Genomic DNA, 20,258 nt, shown 5'->3' with positions numbered 1-20,258 from the left:
CATCGAGTGCAATTACGTGTGCAATGCACATGAAATTAAATAGGATCTCATCAAGGTTGAAATTGCATTCATTGTAATAGTTGTACAAACATTATATTGAATTTGAATTATGTGTTATTCTTATAGTTTTCCTAGCATTTTACAATATGACTCTATCTTGCCGGTGGAACGGGTGATTCTGTTCTAGTGCCAGGTTGTAAAACGATTGCTGATGAATGTTTTTTTTTTACTGAACGTTACACTGTGATCCTTTTGTCTATGCCTGTTGATAACTCACCTTGAGCGCAATGCTTTGGAACAGGACCCAGAACCAATTTCCAAAAATTTACTTTCTTGTTTGTCTGGATTTCGACATCTATGGAATTTTCCAGGTTCCCTTACTTACGTATTGAATAGGGAATTAAAGTTGCAATCATAAGTGAACATGAACAATTAAGTGCGCCTGCGTCCACGTGACCTAGATTGGATAAGTTGGGTTTATACACGAAGAAACTTTCGTCTCTCTTCACATGCAGTTGCCTGCATGTACAGGTTTCCTCACGACGTTTTTCTTCATCGAAAGAACATTTGTAAGCAATGTAACTAATTTATTAAACGTCGTTTGATTTGAACCTATGCTAATGTGCTTCAATGTAAATACACTGTGCACTATTATTCGGACACCTTAACAGGTCGACCACCGACGATGACCTCTTGAACAATGCAGTGCACCTATTAAAAGGTGTAAATAAAAGGTACAGTTGCAACTTGTAACGTGTTAATGCAGGAAAGCATTCATTTAGTATGGCCGACTCTTTTCAAATTGCCTTCTTTTGAAATGCTCACACGTCATAACAGGGAAATGAAATGAAAACAAAAACTGTTTTACTCGCCTTTTTTTGTGAGTTTTTTTTTTTAAATTTTGAGCATTAGGTATGTGTACCTAATGCTTTCATAAAAGTAATGGTTGTTAAAAAACTATTGAATCTTTTCTTTGAGATGTAGATTACCTTATTCTGATTTCAATGTAGGAAAATCGGTCTCTTAACAATATAACCAAAAAGTCAAATAAAGATGGAACAATAATAAAATTATAGAGTTTACTTATATAGGAAATAAAATAATAGTAATAAAAAAAATCTAGTGTAATATTTACATGTCACTATGTTTTATTTTTAATCACTAAGTTATTTATTCTTTGAATTTTGTGATAAATAGTACTACTTAACAAATTTTTATCTATTTATGAGTAAAACGTTTAGTTAAGTATGTATAAGACTGTACATAAACAAACGATATGTATTTAATCCGCCATTTCCACTTGACTTAACTGTTTCCAATTACATTTCTGGAATGAAAACGTCGTGTAGTGAGGTAATTTCAGCCGTTACGTACGTACGTGTCAGTTGCATACTCGCGACACTTTGTCTATTCTCTGAAACAAGGCCATTTTTTATGGTGGGGTGATATGAGTAAAGTAAAACAATTTAAAGAAGTAAGTTCCACTGCTTTTAGTTCACTTGAGCTTTGGAAGCAGTAGTAGTTTGAATTATAAGCTTGGAATATACATAGGTTCTGGTAGAGTTAATGATAAAAAATTGTCACAATGTGTTCTCAATAAAAGTACCCAAGGAAGATGTAGGGTTATGATAAACTGGCGTGCCATTCGAGAAAGAAAGGTATTCATATAATGTAAAGGTATATATATATATATATATATATATATATATATATATATATTTCATTTAAGCGTTAAAAGAAACTCAAACTACGTGCGCTCAAAAAAATTTCCCACTTGAGTTAGAAATATATTCGCCCGTATAGTACACGTAGTATTCTTTAATCTAAATGATTTTATAAAAATGTGAACCTACTGTTATATGTAGGTATGTATATGATTACCCGCGTTTTGTTTCTCCATCCTATTAGCTATGTCAGCGAATAAAACGCCGCAAAGAAAAGCAATTTAAGTGATGTCACTGGCACACCGCCGCTCACATCATAGTCGTTGCATCAAAAAAAAAAAAAATTGCATCGCAGCTCACATCACTCGTTCTAAATTTGAAACGGTAATGAGTTGCGAACAATTTTAGTTTGCATGAAGTTTTGTTCAAAACGTACCTACGTGCGATCTTTTTAAAACCTTTTTGACACGACATCGTTTAAATACTTGTAAGGATATATAGCTGTAGGTGTCTTTGTGACAGTTTAACGCCAAATCCATTCGATGAAATTTATTTGTTTAGATCTTGCTGTTGTGTCCAAGATAATTATAGACACGACGTTAATATTTATTAAATAATATTAGCCAATATCTTAGAGTAATCACATAAATTGAGAACACTCATATTATGAGCGATTCTTAATAAATGGGTACAAAAAACTGAGTTCCAAATAGCCCTCAGGTTATGATCTTATTTGGAAAGTATACAAAGAATATTAATTTACGAAAAAGGCAATTCTGTGCCTCCGGGATCTATCGCATGATATTTACTACAAATTAAGGAAAGTACTAGAATAAACGTATAAATATTAACTTGTATCATCTCACAGAATTATTCGAAGTTCTTATAATATTTTTAATAAAAAATCTGATATCTTATTTTGAGACCATGGACTTTTAATTGTTAATATTATTTGCCGTGTGGTTTCCGGCTCTAGATAATAAAACCACTCCATATATTTCCCGTGGATGTCATAAAATGCGACTATGAGATAGACATATAACTTGGGATTCCTCTTGTATGCAATGTTTGTACTAACTATATTTTGCTCTTAAATTCTCAGAAAATGAGGTATAAGCAAATTGCATCCTTTGATGTTTACAGATTAGGTCCTGAGGGCGAATTCGAAACAAAGATAGGATCAATACCATGCAAGTACGAAATAAAATCTGAAGACCAGAATGGTGTTTTGGTACCTATAAAGAGAGCAAACGTTACATGCATATAAATACGTCTTTATCCCTTGCGGGGTAGACAGAGCTGACAGTCTTGAAAAGACTGTGATTCAAATAGTGACAGATTGCTAAGCCCATCGCCTAAAAGAATACGCCTTAACGTTAGTATATAGTAGGTAATATGGTGTTTCATTGGGCTGGCGTTCTGTTATTATTTGAATTTCAATTCCATCATTAGGCCATATATACTTATAGCTGAGTGTGGCCTTTCAGCCTTAATAAGACTCTTGACTCTGTCTACCCCGCCAGTGATTATATGTATGTATTCTAGAGCTGTAGCCGAGACAAACAATAGGGTGTACGTGATGCAAATAAAGCATCGTATTAGTACAAAACATAGTCAATGCCTATTGTTCAGTTACGTTGTAACAGCCTTTTTAAACGCCTTAAATTATTTAAAACGGCAGAAACACTTGGTCTAGATTAGTATTTCTTGGAAGGAACTTCCGTGTGACTGAATAATTTGAAAACCGAAATTCAATTGCAGCACGTTACATAAGTACAGCGCCTCCCTCCCATTCTGTAATGAATGCAATTACCGTTTCTTGAGAAATCATATTATGACATATTATATGCTCTAAACGGTTGTCCAGTGAGTGAGAAAGCAGTCATATTTTGTACAAGTTTTTGTTTAAATAATTTTTATTCTCATCGGGTTCGGTAAATAAAATATATACTTTACTAAATAAAAATAGCTTTGTATATTTTTTTTAAAGAAGAAACTATATTGTTTCATATGTATGTGATTCAATGTGTATATATGTATGTAAAAGCTATAAGCTAGAAAATCAGCGCAATATTTTTCTCATTGTATTGTCAATTGAAATCAGCCACTAGTTTTTACATTACCTAACACAATTTTTTTTATATGATTTTGTATTTTAAGTAAAAACTATATATTGTACACCTATTTTCATTCAAGTATTATATACTTTTACATCCGCAAATAATACTGTTTGCTATTATCTGTACACGACCAAAGCTTGTAATTGTCATTACCATGGTTATTTTGCTGTGTTCATGTGAGTACAAAATAAGGAGAACTTTAGAAATGGCACTTTTTATATACCTACTAAACGAAACGAAAAATCTATACATAAGTTTTTCATACCGACGCATGATTTTCCTTAAAGAAAAAAATTATTATATGAGTAGTGTAAAAAACATGTTCATCTAATCGGTATTTCGAAATATCGGTATATATAGGTATCGATTCTGCCGGTTAAGAAACTACTGTTGATTTCCCTTCCAGCGCGAATTTTGGGAATTTTCTCTTATCACATCCCTAAACTACGTAAGAAACCTACATGTAAATTTTAAGTCACTAAACCCAGTGGTTTAGTCTGCGCATTGATATGTCAGTCATTCAGTCAGTCAATGGCCTCTTTTATATGTATCGATAAATAAGCATAAAGCCGCTATAGTTCTGTTATTTTCTTATTATGTAATGTAGGTGTTTACGCCGTATTAATACTACACATTTAGAACTGTAACACGCCATACAACCATCACGTGCATACAAAGGAACACATACGGATTAAAGCTAGGAAATAAGCAATGAAAGCTCGAACCTAGACAGTAATTTTAAGCAGTTGCATTAGAAATACGTGTGCTTTTATTTTTTTATTTCGTAACTTAATACATACGTATTATGTGTGTCATTACTGAACCGTATAAATTTAGTCGTGGGCTAAACAAGTCTATAGATTTAAGCCGAAATATTTCTGAATTTATTTACTTTTTATATCTTTTCCTTGAGTCATTTTGAATGCACATAATGTTAAACAAAACTTCCAGTGCTTGATTTTAACGGCATTTTGTTAAACTTTTTAATTGTGGTTCTTTCGAAAAATAAATAATAGTGCCCTCTTGCGATACTGCAACGCGGTGCGTACGCGCACCCTTGACCTATGGCAGACGCCGCAAGTCTGTCACGAGGTGTTGCGGTTAACCATAGACATTACTTCATCATCACTCACTACCTGTTATTGGTGAGAGGCGTCAAGGTGACTAAACCTAATAATGACAAAGACTTTAAATTATATTAATTTACAAAGCGGTTTAAATTGTCGTGAACTTCAGTTTTACTCCATTATAAAAAAAGAAAAAATAAGGCCAATAAGATTGGATGCCGGCAAAATTGATTTGGGTACTTTTAATGCACTTGTGACATGTATCAGTTAGACATAATAATTGTATAATGACATGTGTCGTATGAACGAATAAATGTAAGGCGTCCTGGTAGAAGGTCAGGTCAATAATCTTCTCTTCTTCTTCAGAATACATATATTCGCCCACTGCTGGGCATACGTTTCCACCTAGCTCTATCAAAGGTTTTTCTGGCCCAGGTTATCCGGACATGGCTTATTAAGGCGCCGAACTAGCGGGTATCTGCCAGTAAACTTCTTTCCAGCTCTTGGTCACCATTCTAGGACTGATTTCCTTCATCGACCGTTTCCCGCCCTCTTATGGGAAAAAATAAATCCACATTCATACATGGGACGTTATCATTCATGTGAAGCGAGAGTATGCAGTGATCGTGGCAACTGAAATGGTGTAATTTCTGCCTACCCTTGTGGGAAAGGGACGTGATTTATGTACGTAGATATTAAAATGACAAGTTAACAAATTGATGATAATCATAAATGATCACAGAGTTTTAACGGCGAGAAGTACATCATTCATTTATTTTATTTCCAGTCAAAGCCGCTTGCGACCTCTACAGTAAATACCATAAGCAAAATAATTTGAATATTTTGCGAGCGTATTTTGTAAACTGTTTTATGACATAGTTGCTATTTAATTAAAATTGTTCGTGCAATTCTGGTACCTAAGTAGCAAAAATAGTGATCACGTTTCCGTCTGTGTACAAAGGCAGGAATTTTTTTAAATGCTTCCGAGCTGGAACGCTAATGTTTGAAGAAGTCCTGTCTGAAATACAAGCCATTAGAGTCGTGTATAGCAAACTAAGTTTTCCAAATGCTTTTATCTAAATTGAAAAAGGTACATAAAAGGGTTAAAAATTTGCTATTATAAAATGAGCTGCAAAGTTCATTAGTATTTATTTAAAACTTTATTGCACAAAATAAAATTTACAAAAGGCGGACTTAATGCCGTATGGCATGCTCTACCAGTCTGCCAGCTTATCAAACAGAGAAGTTGTAGAAGTTGTGGGTGGTGTGATATAGTGCACATGCATATTTCTTCTCTCTCTTTAGCCATTTTCAACTATTTTTGTGCAGGCATCCTCAAGCATAGGAGGTGATAGAGGAGATGCCAAGAGTCCCACACTCTCCCGGGTGAAGACCCGGGGGGTTGTCCGTTAGAAATATGCATATTTAAAAGTAGAAAAATACATACAAAAAAATATACGTATTATTATAGTTTTATAAACTTTTTTATTTTTACGAACAATCTGTCCGATACAAAAAGTGGACTTTATGTCAAAAACTTATCTTTCGTTTTTATCTGAAATCGTGTTTTTTAATTAAATTATTCATTTATTGCAGATTACGTGAACACGACACAATAAGGTGCCCAAAAAGTGAGTATTGTTGTAAATTCCACCAATATTGTAGAATTATTTCTAAAAAAAAACCACTGAGATATAACAGTTTCTATTGTTTATTTACATTTTATTTATTTACATTAACATTTAATACTATTTAAATAAAAAATCGTTTCACAATTTCAGGTTAAGTGTGCATTCATAATCTGATATCTAGGCCAAAAAATGTAATCTTATTTTTCCTGCGCTTCGCATTTTTCAGCCTCGCCGGAGGTAGTGGATGGTACTTTATTAAAATTGTGAAGTTCAATTACGCTAAAAGATTTTGATATTATTTCCTCATGAAGTAACAGCAAATTTATTTTAAATGCATTTAGCGCTTTTATTTACTTAAAAAAAGAAAATATTATTGACCATACTAAGTAATTTGCAAATGTACGTAGTTCAAACGTAAAAACGTACTTTTGTTTGTAGAAGTTATACAAAAAAAAATCTTATTTAGGAAAAAAGATTTATGCAAATCAATGACATAATCGATATACAATGGTCGATTTACAAGTCGAATACATAAATATTTTACAGACCTAAAGATGTAATTGAGATTCAAATAGTGGCAGGCCTTATCGCCTAAAAGAAGTGAGATTTTTCTTAGGTTAGAATCCATTCCCTTCACTGAATCAAATCTGTGCACTCTTACTTTACTCTTCTTTGTTATTCGCTACCATGTCAGTGTGAGTTTTAATAATTGCTCATCTATTACCCACTCTTGAAATGATTCGTATCACTTAGCCACTAATACCACGGGCGACCGAAAAAGTTGGCACTCCGGCCTACAAATAGCGGCGCCGGCTTGAAAAATGGCGCCCCATCCAGCTCGATAATGTACGACTCTGAACAATCCATCAGGGTACGGAAACGCCCCCACTCCACCTTAGAAACGTTCCGTACTTACTGTGTTTCGGTATGAGTATTGTTGAGTTGTTGAGAACTGAAAAATACCCATATTCTTTTTGGCACTAGGTTGATTTTGTTATTGATTAATAGCGGATTATGACCTCGAAGCTTAATGGTGGCGAGTGTGATTGCGAGGTAGACAGAGGCAACGAGCTAACAGTCTTGAAATTACAGATAGGCCACGTTCAGCTGTTTGGCTTGATAAGGGAATTGAAATCCAAAAATATATAGGTTGCCAGCTCATTACCTACAAGAAGAAAATTTGTTAACCTTTCCTTTAGTTGCCTTTTACTACATTCATGGGAAAGATATGGAGTAGTCCTATTCTAAAGTGCCGGTAAACGACATCTTTAAATGTACCATTGTAAAATTTGTGCGATTGTTACCTCAGGCAAGTGTTTATATCTTTCTGATTGACTATCTATAGCAGCCTGTATCCAAATCTTTACACAATCTTAACAAAGTCATCTTACGATTGCTTCGCTGTACTAGCTATTCTACTTATTATAATAGTTTTTCCCATATTTTATGTCTATTTCATTTACAAAAGTATGATTTGCTGGTTTTCAAATATCCGTTTATTAAAATGTAGAAGAGTTTCACATTCATCCAAATTTAGATACTAAATAAAAGTTTTCGTTTAAATTTGAAAATCTAGGAATTTCAAGAAATAAATCTTGAGCTATGTCAGCATTGTTTTTGTTTTCTTTTATACGAGTTTAAGTAAGACCTGGTTCACATTAAGGACACTGTCAGGAGTTTTTCAGGTTTTTATTCTTAAAGCTTTTGACTGTTTAGAAATGTTTTTTTAATCTTTATTATATAAAAAAATACATCTATGTGATTTATTACTCTTTACAATGAATATTAACTTTATAGATAGGTTTCAATTTAGATGAAATAAATCATTGTTAAAAAATTGCCTTGATTGAGTCAAATGACATTTGATTTTTAAATAACTTGTTTACGATATAAGATTTATGTTTTAAAAAAATATTTATGGTTAATTGTACAAAAACGTTGTTTCTTTTCAGAAAGTAGATAATCTAATAATTGTGATTTTGAAATTTCAATAATATTTACATAATCATATAAATTACGTATTTATCTCTTACGATAGGCAATATAGTCAAAAATATTTGCCGAAACAAAAAAACAAAATTATTTCTTCATTCTGTATGTACTAATCCTAAAGATTTTAAAGCATCGCCAATTCAGACTGCGTATTTACCTCGAGGATGTCTCAGGATTCCTATTTGCATTTGCTTTACTTAAAGATCTCTCCGAGAATTTTCGGAAGATACGGAAAATCTGAACATCGCATCTATGTTGTTTTCTTTATTTAAATACCTCCATGTTTTTACTTGACTCTGCTAGTTTATTTCTTTTTGGTTCTTGTCCATTCATATATTGTTAAGAAGGATGAGTTTGATTTGATTATTATTGAGCAGAAGTTGGCCTTTGAGTCTTGTAGCTTTTAGTTCTTTCTACCCTATAAGGGATGGAGATTTTACAAAAATACGCTAAATGTTGAGCGGAAATAGATTATTTTTTATAGTTTTCACTTAGTTTAGGTGAACGATTTTGTATCGAATGTTTTTGTAACTTGCGATTTGAAATTTCACCATATTATTATTAAACACATTAATGAATCTAGATGTGAGATGAATTCTAATAGTCTTACTATGCTGTAACATTACTTCTTTCAATTTATATGCGATAGATAGATTTTTAAGTATACTATATACCCAGAAATGCTTTTTAGAGGCACCATGATAACATTTCCAATATCCCTTTATGTACACTAATGTAAGAAGATGATTTAGTGTTCCCTACAAACAAATTATTTTCCTCCAAATCCTTACCTGTAATAACAAGAAATAATCGCTTTAGGATGAGTGCATTAATCTGAAATCTGTTTTCATTTCCGTAAGATTCAATGACTCTTCCGTTATTACGCTATTGCGTATCGAGTTGAGATCAAATAAAAAGCTTTACTATAAGTAATGATTTGAGGATTGAAGGTAAATGAGACAAAAGGCTAATATAATATGTACCTATCACTATCACGTTTCAATAAAAAGCACCTTAAACAGCTTATAACATTATTTCTTCAAAACGGAGAGACAAACGAACATTATCAAACTATACAAGTTCCATTCTGCCAATTTGGCTACAGAACCTGAAAAATATATTTACTTCTTTCCCAAAAACTTATCAAGTTGATTGAAAATATAAACGAAATACTCAACTAGGTTTACGGTTTAACGTTGCTTAATAAAAACGACGCTTAGTTTTCTAATGTTTTATGTTATGCCAGCACTCTACAGCTCGGATCGTAACTATTTGAAGAGCAACACTTTATACTAAAACTTAACGATCTCGCACACGACTGTGTTTTACACGTCGTTTAAAATGTCAATAGTTACTGCTGTTGTTGTTTTACTGATTTTTTTTTGTCATTTATGTCATGATGCTAGGGGTTCTTGTTTCTAGAGATCAACATGTATCAATTAGAGGAGATATAGCTAGAAGATAACATCATCCGTGGTTCATGTTTGATATTATAAAAGAGAATTAATAATAAGATAAGGATAGAAAATATTGTAATTGGTACTATCTAATGTCAAGCATATAATGAGGAAGGAAACTAAATACTAACCGGAATTCTATACTCAATGTTTGCAACGCAACACCTCCATTGCAATTTCTCGCCGTTTTTCTGTGGATTTCTCATAAAGCTTTTTTTAATATCATCTAAAGCCGGCCATCGACCATTATGACCGGAGAGATTCGTTTGACTAATACGAATTATCTTTCACAACTTTTTTTATTACTCGTATTATCTTTTCTAATGGAAATCTTTTGGTTGCTAGAGCTCTTACTTTTTTTTTAAATTGCACCTTTTATTTCTTACACAGATAACCATGGATGAAAAATGTCCGTCGACGTGCGAGCAATGAAACAAAAGGCGAGGAAGAAACCGACGAACTACTGGCATAAAGTGGCGAAGTTATAGCCAAAACACTCACCAAAGTCATGTGAAAAAGAATAATTCATATCCAATCTACTGAAGCATATCTTGCTAAACTGAAGGAAATAAGAAAACATATCTCGTTTTATGCTAGTCACCCTTTTGTGATTATAGATAGTGAAAACTGAATTGCTCAAATTGTAATAAATATATATTTGTGTTTAGATCTAATATCAAATGCACATGTTGTGAAACAATCGACAACAAAAATAAAATATCGAAGCTGAAGATGAAATACTACAGCATGTTTTTCCTAAGAAGACGTACTTTGATTTTAAAGGCTGTGCTCGTACTAACCGCACTATGGTTTATGATTGCACTTTTAACGACAAATGGAGGAACGAGAAATGCTATTGTAGAATACGATGATGCTGAAGCAAAGCCACTGAGGATGGCTAAACCAACTTCAGTAAAGAGAAAAAGTGACCCGTATGGAAATAATCTATCTGATGGTGAGTGTCTCACAAACTTAATTTGCATGAATTCACAATCCTAATGATAACATATATTTTGATAAAATATTGATTGTTTTAATTTTTTTATAAATCAGTCATTTTTACTACTTATTGGTCACAAAATTACCATTAATAACAATAAATTTTAATTTCGTGTACACAAATGTAGATGGTGGTTCTTTATTAATTGCAATATTAAGTTTATCTTTTTTTCCTTGATGCATGTAATATGATAATGCTTTAATGTTTCGTCTGCTGTTTTTTATGTTATGCATGGTATCAATGTAAATTTTGTCATCACTGCAGACAGGAAGATCGATTGGATGGCTCGCATAGGCGCAAGCGAAGGTAATTTTAATGCTTCTTCTTATTAATGCACGCTTTTTAAGTTGACTATACAAATGGTAAAGTGTGTAGTTTAAATCAATGATAAATGTATGATACCTCTTTTAAACATTGAACTTTTAAATGTTCCTAAAAACATGGTATATGTTCCTGCATTTGTGCTTCTTACTTTTTGCATCGTCAACTTCAATTGTTGGATATAAAGATGTATTAATATTGGTGATGGTACAATATTTCAACTTCAGATGAAAATTTACTAAAAATGAGGGTTGCATAGAGTTTTTATGTTACAAATCTATGCCATTGTACGCAATGCCTTTATATGACTGGAACTATTAAGATTATCACTCCACAGAATTTTAAACAATTATAAATCCGAAACTTTATTAAAACAAAGACACCTTATTGACAAGGAAGAAATCAATCACTTCGTTATTTTTTCATTATTTTCATACTGAAGCATGATTCAAGCCAACCTTTTTATTGGCAATGAACCTATCAAGTCATTACACTCGGTTGTCTTTTCCCACGGTTTTCTAAAGGATGTCCTCCTATTAAAACTTGTATCCGCAGGGCTTGGCGTCATAGCCGCTCCTGGTTCGGACAATGCTCCCGGGGAACTAGGGAAACCGGTCGTCTTACCCAAGAACCTCAGTGTTGAAGCAAAAGAAGCGGTAGCCGTAGGATGGAAAAAGAACGCATTCAACCAATACGTTAGCGATCTAATATCGATTAGGAGGAAACTGCCCGACCCGAGGGACGAATGGTAAGAAATTATAAATCGCAAAATGAATGTTGCAAAATTGCGAAACTAGAGAAAAGCGGACAGTTGATTTTATTTTATTAAAATCTTAACGCAACGTAAACAATAATACTCTCAAAATCCATTATTCTTTTATGCGCAATGAAATGATGTGCTCAAGCTGGACACAGACTAAATTCAAATGGGATCTATTAAGTCACTTGATCATGTTATATTTTAACATAAATGAAAACCGCATTTTTCAAACAGATTAAGTGGCAGACATCTGCGTTTGTCTTATTTTATATCAGAACTGAATAAAACAGGATTAAAAGGTATCCCCAGAAATATTAATGTGAGATGATGTTACATTTTTATTACAAATTTTATTGATATCATTACTCTGAACTTTTACTGCATTAAGTCTAAATGGAGCACGATATAATATTGCATTTTTTTTTTGTAAGAAGCCATAAGCTTCTTACAAAAAACGAAATTACGAAGCGTACGAATAATTAAGTTTAATTAAGTTGATAGTTTATTTTTAACTTTCTCAAGATTTGTATTTTTGTAAAATATTTTTTTTTTCCTGTGTAATTTTTCATCTCGATAATATTTCTTTAGAATTGTTCGATGCATTAATTTACTTTTTTTCCTTTGAGTTCATTAAGTCGTCCTTATCGACTAGTCTATATGCTTCGGACTGAGTCTTTGCGATACGTCGAAATTGCTTGCAGATTACTATTATTTTTTTTCCAGGTGTAAACAACCAGGACGATATTTGAAAGATCTACCTAAGACATCAGTAGTGATATGTTTCCACAATGAAGCGTGGTCAGTTTTACTCAGAACTGTCCATTCAGTACTGGATAGGTCTCCACCTGAACTCATTCAAGAAATCATTCTAGTTGACGACTTTTCTGATATGCGTAAGTGTATAAAGAATATCTTTATGTTTTGTTACTATTGGGAATTTGATCTCTATATAACTGATACATTTTAATGATCTGTAAGCAGAGGCGATCTTCTAATTATATATAAAGATAATTTTACAAATAATAAAAGGAATTTTTAATTATTTCTGCCTCTGCTGCATTTCAGATAGCTGGAAATTTATGCAACAAAAAACTTAATTTGTAAATCACTTAGACAGCATCAAATTTTGCACGTGTATAAACATCGCAGCTGATCTGAAATCAACTTAAGTAGATATTTGTGGTGACGCTGAGAAACTTTAAATCTCTAAATCGGTGTTTTATTAAATTTATTATTCGTTTTCCTCAGCTCATTTAATGCAACAACTGGACGACTACATGTCAGCTCTCCCAAAAGTCCGGATTGTTCGAGCACCGCGTCGGGAAGGTCTCATCAGAGCCAGGTTGCTGGGAGCACGTTACGTCACCGCACCTGTGTTGACTTATCTCGATAGCCACTGCGAATGTACCGAAGGCAAGTATCTGGCAAGTTATAATCCAAAAAGTAAAAAAAATAAAAAGTAAGCATATATCATTACCAAGCTCTCAGCAAGATTTTGTTTAAATTGAATCGTCAATATAAAAGAAAAATTGTTTATAATATTTCCAAGACTAAAATAACATAATGGGTAGTTTAATGGGCGATACAGTAGACCAGTAGATTACTACAATTTTAAATGTAAATTACAGGATGGTTGGAGCCGCTCTTGGACAGAATCGCGCGAAACAAAACGACAGTGGTGTGCCCAGTTATTGACGTCATAGACGACAACACCCTAGAGTATCACTACAGAGATTCATCGTCAGTGAACGTTGGTGGATTCGATTGGAACCTGCAGTTCAATTGGCATCCTGTACCATCAAGAGAGAGGGCGAGACATGAACACACAGCTGAACCAGTTTGGTCACCAACAATGGCCGGTGGTCTTTTTGCTATCGACAAAGAATTCTTCGAACGATTGGGCACTTATGACAGCGGATTTGATATATGGGGTGGGGAGAATCTAGAGCTGTCTTTCAAGACTTGGATGTGTGGAGGGACCTTGGAAATAGTTCCGTGTTCGCATGTCGGACATATATTCAGAAAGCGTTCGCCTTATAAATGGCGAACTGGAGTCAATGTACTGAAGAAAAATTCCGTTCGGTTGGCTGAGGTAAATATTTTGTGTAGTTTGGTGGTTCTTTTTGAGAATGATATGAAATATTACTGCTAATTTCTGTAGTTTGAACTTGCAAGGAAAAATCAATGTAATTTGACATAAAGCATTTTAACAGTTATAATTAAAAATATTGATGCCCTATCATTGTCAATATCGTCACAACTTTGTACGAGTATGTATGCTTTTTGCCCAAGAGAAATACGAGTAAATAAGAGAGAAATAACTTACATGGCTAGTTAGCACTCTTCAACATATTTCCCTTTGGTTATGTAGCTTAAAACTTTCAATATTTGCTGGATTTAAGGTTTGGTTGGACGACTACGCTAAGTACTACTATCAACGTGTCGGCAACGATAAAGGGGATTACGGAGACATCACTAGCAGGAAAATGCTGAGGGAATCACTGGGTTGTAAATCTTTTGAATGGTACTTGAAAAATATTTACCCTGAGCTATTTATCCCAGGGGAATCGGTTGCTCATGGAGAGGTTCGTATAATAATCATATATTTTAATGATGTAATGATTTCAATATTGAATAAATTCACTTTTATAAGCAAACAGGACTACAAAATATTACGAGTGCATAAATAAAATTTTGTTCCAAATTATTACTTGTACAGATTCGAAATGTCGGACTCCAAAAGATATGTCTCGACTCGCCGACCCGCAAGTCAGATCACCATAAAGCAGTCGGATTATACCCGTGTCATCGGCAGGGTGGAAATCAGGTCTTTTATCGTTCACAATTCCAGCAGCGGCAGTACCATTTTGCTGGAGTTTGCAACCAGATGTTGTTCACTTTTTGTTACACCTGCACTCTAAAAAGCACTTTAGTTAGCTTCTCTACCTAGCACGTATTCACTATAAAATACTCATTTTATTTTATTGTTAGATACGAAACTATGCGTTCCTTAGACGTTTTTGCCTTGACGGTGACGACGATCTCAACGTAGAGTCTGGAATCAGAATATACCCAAATAAATGCCATGCAAACGATGCTAATCAGGTATCTCCAATGTTTGTTTGGAGTGAAAATACAGGGCCTGGCGTAAAAGTAGCAATTTTTTGTGTGTCAACTTATTCTTGTATGAGGAATAAGTGTTTAAGTTTGTTTATTTTGTTTTTCATAGCCATTACTTTCATTCGAATCAGCATGATCATTTGAAGGAGTATTCGCATACATAAGTTCAATCAAGTTTATCCGTAAAAGCATTTCACTCGTGTACGTTAAACTCTCGATTTGTAATTACTATTAGACTTTTATCTTCCTCAATTTCAAATGGTGATGCTGCCTTATCACGCTTGCTTTCGGCACGCCTTTTTAACTAATGGATGGCACTAGATCGCGAATCAATGGTCATCAATGTGCATCGACTCGGCGGCTGGCCCCGAGGACATGAAGTCACCAGTCAACGTCTGGCCATGTCACGGGGAGTACGGCAATCAGGTTTGTTTTGGCATATCCTCTTCGTTACTGCTTTGCTTTCACCTTATAGAGATTACTGGGTGACCGTCGTATGAAGGGTAAGTTGGAAGTTAACATGTACCAAGTGTTAGTGTTGCCATTTATAGGTTTTGATGATTATCAATGGAATTATTTCTGGCGCAACTTTAGAAATTATGTTGTTAAATTTATGTTTAGATTAGATTAATAAAAGATTGGCAACACTAATCGGTACAATTATTAATATTAATATTTGTAGTAGCATAGGAAAAAAACAGTCAGACTATCACCATTAAGAAAATGGGTTTTATAAATTATTATTTCGATGTTGAGAACTTGTACTAATAAAAAAAAATCGGACCATAATCATCGACAGATAGAAACTATCATATTAAAGAATGTATTTTTGATGAAATCAATATTACTGAATGTATCAAAAATGGTGTTAGTGCGACTTTGCTGTTTTTAAAGGTGTTGCTTTCGCTACTAATGCTGTAAAATACACTAACCACGTATTCTGTATTTAGATCACCTTGTTGATATTAGGAATTGTATTTTAAAACATGACGTTTATAAATAAAATGGTTTTATTGGTCAAAGAGTTTTTTTTGTATCTCCCTCAAATTTGGTACTGCCGCTACTACCTTTCTAGTTTTAAGTATATTTTCTTTTATTGTGTGTTCTAATTTTAATTATTTTTCTGTAGATTTGGTTTTCTTTATAAGGTTTATTAATGGTGTTGGGATTAATTTTTTTTACCTTTAATTTACTATGTTTGTTTCAACTCATAATGACTACTTAAAATATTAATTAGCTATTATTAAAAGTTCCCCTTGCCCATAAAATTGAACTAAGAACTTATTAAACTTTTCACGTAACGTATTATATTCAAGTTTATAAACGAGTTTCTCATGTTTACGGTTATTTTGTCTTTAAGGTTTTTTTTTTGTTCAAATTAAATAACCATTTTGATAATGACTTAAATATGACACACCTGAAAAAAATCGTAATATAACAAAATTTATTCTTTTTACACATATTACCAAGAAAATTACTAGAAAACCAATTGTACTTACAGGGTTACGGTAAGAAACGCCTATTTCATATAACTAATGAATTTTATATGATTTTTCAGTACTGGATGTACTCAAAGAACGGTGAAATCCGTCGAGACGAGACATGTCTCGATTACTCCGGGCATGATGTCATTCTGTACCCGTGTCATGGAGCTAAAGGGAATCAGTTATGGCTGTATGACAATACGGTTAGTGTTTTGTATTTTCGACCACTATTTGACTGACACTTTGCATTCGTTAAAATTAACACAATCACATATGTTTATTGTCACGCAATAGGTCCAATAACACACACATCACACGTAAACCTAATAATGTTTACCCTTAAAACGAAAAAATCGCATATATAGTTAGATATTTATTTATCAATTTTTATATATATAAATTTTCCTTACAGAGTAAGTTACTAAAGCACGGTTCCAGTGAAAAGTGCATGGCGATATCACGCAAGAAGGACAAAATCGTGATGGAGACATGCAATGAGGCGGAACCGAGGCAGATGTGGAATATGGAGAACTTCAACCCTGAAAGACTGTCCCCAGAGCTAATACCCGAGTAGCCGGAGGCCTACGATGAGATACTGTTCATCTAAGAGATAAAAGACTCATTCAGTGTTGTTATATCACTTGTTTTTGAACGCAACGTGTGCTTAGTGTTTGTGATTAAAATTGCACAGGACTTTGACGTTTTGGCTGAGGTTTTGAGGAAATGGCGACAACAGCATGATATGTTTGATTCAAAGAAGAAACATAAGATAGAAAATTCAATAGACAATGATCAAGTTATGATTCATTTTGCCATTAAATGTTTCCTAGGTCTCGCCTATGCCCTCAATCTTATAGCTTATAGAATTCGAGAGGAAATGAGGCCATTTTTTATAGATGATAAGGCTGCTAGATTAAATTTAGAAATTGATCTAGATATTTTAAAATTTCAATTACCAGCTTCTGTAGAAGTTAGTAATGTTTAAAAACCACATCTCAAATGTTTTGAGATGTAGTTTTTCAAACAAAAGAGAACATATGTTTGAAAAAGTTAACTTAGAGTATTCATAATTGTCACTCGTTAACCCCGCCACGGTTTGGCCTAAATGTGTCTAGGGACTGATTTCCTAATTCCGCCAATTGATTACTCATTACACGTGTTCAGTTAGAAATTTGGAGAATCTGAACGTTAATTAAATTAAGAGTTGAGAATACTTTGAGACGAATAATTATTCTTGAGGCATATTAGAGTTTGTGATATAGTGCTTGCTACAGACTGTTTGTTGACTAATATGTAATAAGTCAACAAATTGTTTATTGGTATCTATTGAATTAAATTTACTCACATCACTTTATTAATATAAAATAGAAAATACATTTTTATGAATTTACACATAAAAAAAACAGCTTTCGGTATTATAAAATGAAAGATGATTAAAATTAAACCAATTTTAGTAATTTATAACAAAACAATCACTGTTTATTTTAATTTCAAAATTCCAAAAACAATATAACAATATGACTAATGAGGATAAATGTTCAAAAAGTTTTTATATGAAAGCGGAAAATTTATAGACACATTTGCATGAATGGGTCTGATGAAAAGTCTGCAGCAAGCACTTTATAGATAGGTATTGTTTGTATTTTGTAAATATTACATTGCATATGTGTATAGATTCGTATATCTTTTCTAAAACTTTAATAATAAAAATATCTTTGGTGTTATTTTGGTTAAAATGGAAAAGTCAGTTTTTCTCCTCGTTAATTATAACTAATTCTTTAAATATTGACTTACAGCAAATTGTAGATTCCAAATTGATTAGCGACAACGGCACGGTGCTGCCATCTTCAATTTTGTGCAGGGAATCTATTATTCATTACTTTATAATGTAAGATTGTTTTTATCGAAAAAGATTAGTTGGATTTGTTTTTAATTTGGTATTTCATTTTCCGTCAGTAAGAGGTATTTTGTACATAATCCATTTTTGTATTGAAATAGTATTCTGTATCCAAGTATTATCTACTACTGTTTAGATAGTTATTAGCCAACATTCGTCTGTACATATCTATTTTGCATATAAAAGTAATTATCTGTGACGTATTTACATGATTATATTTGATATAACTAATCGTTGCTGTGTGCAGTGGTTTTTAGATTACATGCAAATTATTGTGATTTATTTTAAAATGTATATTAGTCATTTTGACTTAACATTTAGGTACGTAATCTTATTGTATAGAAATAACTAGTTAGATGTGTATTAAAAATCATGTTTTATGTTAATCAATATTGGGGCGAGTTTGTATTTTTGTTAGTCATGATATTTGAAACGAATTTATATTTATTTTAGTTTGATTTCAAAAGAAAAGAGATTTTATCGAAAATGACTGAGTATTAGAATATTTCAATTGCAATGGTGTTAAAATCGATAGATATTATTTTGATACATTTCAATAAGATTGTAGTAGTTTTAGTATCTGAAATATTTTTTTACGTCTGCATGACTATCGGATTTATTTTGCTAGAAATAGGTAATTCCATTTCCGTAAAACTTTTTTGGGGTTTCCTTATAATTATTAATTTCCTTATAAGTACCTATTTGTGTCTATTTTAGTAAAATTAATTGTGTAAGTCTTACCTATACATTCCTTTATGTGATTTGCCTTTTATTGAAAAGGGAATGCAATTTTGCATTTTTATCATTTTCAAAGTTTAATTTGATAAACATATCGGAGATATTCAGTATCTAATATCAAATTAGTTTTTTTCACTGCCAAATACACATATTTTTAATACCTTTCTTGTATGTTGGTCTTCCCATATTTTTTATGATCTTATATACAAAAGTATTCTTGCAAAATTAATACTTTGAGCATTTCTCTTTGCTCAAAAATGTCAACGCACACTTTTTTTATCACATGAGTCAAAGATTTAGTTATTAATAGGTGCTAATTATTTTAATAAAAGTTGACGCAACATTAAATTAATTAAATTATTAGCTGATCTTACAAAATTAGCTGATCTTACAATTTCGAGGAAAAAATTATGTAATAAATTATATTGACGTATTTTTCACATCAAGTTGAAATTTGACCACGCTAATAGCTTTTTGTTGCTTTCTTATTGCAAAAATATTTCTATTAATTATATATATTTTTTAATCGTTGACAAAACTGTATATAAAATTTGTAGTTTACATCGTCGATGTAGGAATATTAAATGTGCCTTATATCTTTACATAGGTTATATTTGAATGTTGAAATTTCTGTATATAATGCGGTGTCTCCACTTGTATTATACATAGCATAGTAAATAGATGGCGATAAAATAGTATTTGTAAAATAAAGCATTATGTTGGATTTGTATTTTGAATTTTATTTCTTATTCCAATACTTACATCCATTTTATGAACTGAGTAATGAGATCAATCTGTACTGCCCATCGTGGTGTCAATTGCATCCTGGTTATTACTCACATTTAGATTGATTAACTCTGATAAATCAGAGTTAGTTGATGTCCATGACAAAACCTAGACTTTCATAAAAGCGTGCACTAAAAGACGAGAATGATGGCTATAAAAAAGACATCATTTTTAGAATTTCGCTCGAGTTGGACGCATGGTTTGCATTTTAGGGTCCCGCG

General features: G+C 32.6%; 1 protein-coding gene across 1 annotated transcript in view; it reads left to right on the top strand.

Annotated features, from left to right (window-relative positions):
* The window catches only part of LOC106129267 (putative polypeptide N-acetylgalactosaminyltransferase 9), a 134,855-nt gene extending 114,874 nt beyond the window's left edge, over positions 1 to 19,981 (top strand). The window contains exons 3-14 of the mRNA XM_013327777.2: positions 6,448 to 6,482; positions 10,322 to 10,886; positions 11,196 to 11,237; positions 11,808 to 12,000; positions 12,736 to 12,905; positions 13,261 to 13,425; positions 13,641 to 14,104; positions 14,415 to 14,597; positions 14,732 to 14,839; positions 15,454 to 15,558; positions 16,691 to 16,819; positions 17,029 to 19,981. Coding sequence (XP_013183231.1) covers positions 10,664 to 10,886; positions 11,196 to 11,237; positions 11,808 to 12,000; positions 12,736 to 12,905; positions 13,261 to 13,425; positions 13,641 to 14,104; positions 14,415 to 14,597; positions 14,732 to 14,839; positions 15,454 to 15,558; positions 16,691 to 16,819; positions 17,029 to 17,190 — 1,944 coding nt within the window. The 5' untranslated portion in view covers positions 6,448 to 6,482; positions 10,322 to 10,663 and the 3' untranslated portion in view covers positions 17,191 to 19,981. The remainder of the gene's footprint in view (positions 1 to 6,447; positions 6,483 to 10,321; positions 10,887 to 11,195; positions 11,238 to 11,807; positions 12,001 to 12,735; positions 12,906 to 13,260; positions 13,426 to 13,640; positions 14,105 to 14,414; positions 14,598 to 14,731; positions 14,840 to 15,453; positions 15,559 to 16,690; positions 16,820 to 17,028) is intronic.
* Positions 19,982 to 20,258: the final 277 nt, after the last annotated feature.

This window comes from Amyelois transitella, chromosome 13, assembly GCF_032362555.1.
Source record: "Amyelois transitella isolate CPQ chromosome 13, ilAmyTran1.1, whole genome shotgun sequence".
Classification (NCBI taxonomy): Eukaryota; Metazoa; Arthropoda; class Insecta; order Lepidoptera; family Pyralidae; genus Amyelois; species Amyelois transitella.
This window is presented reverse-complemented; position numbering and strand designations above follow the sequence as displayed.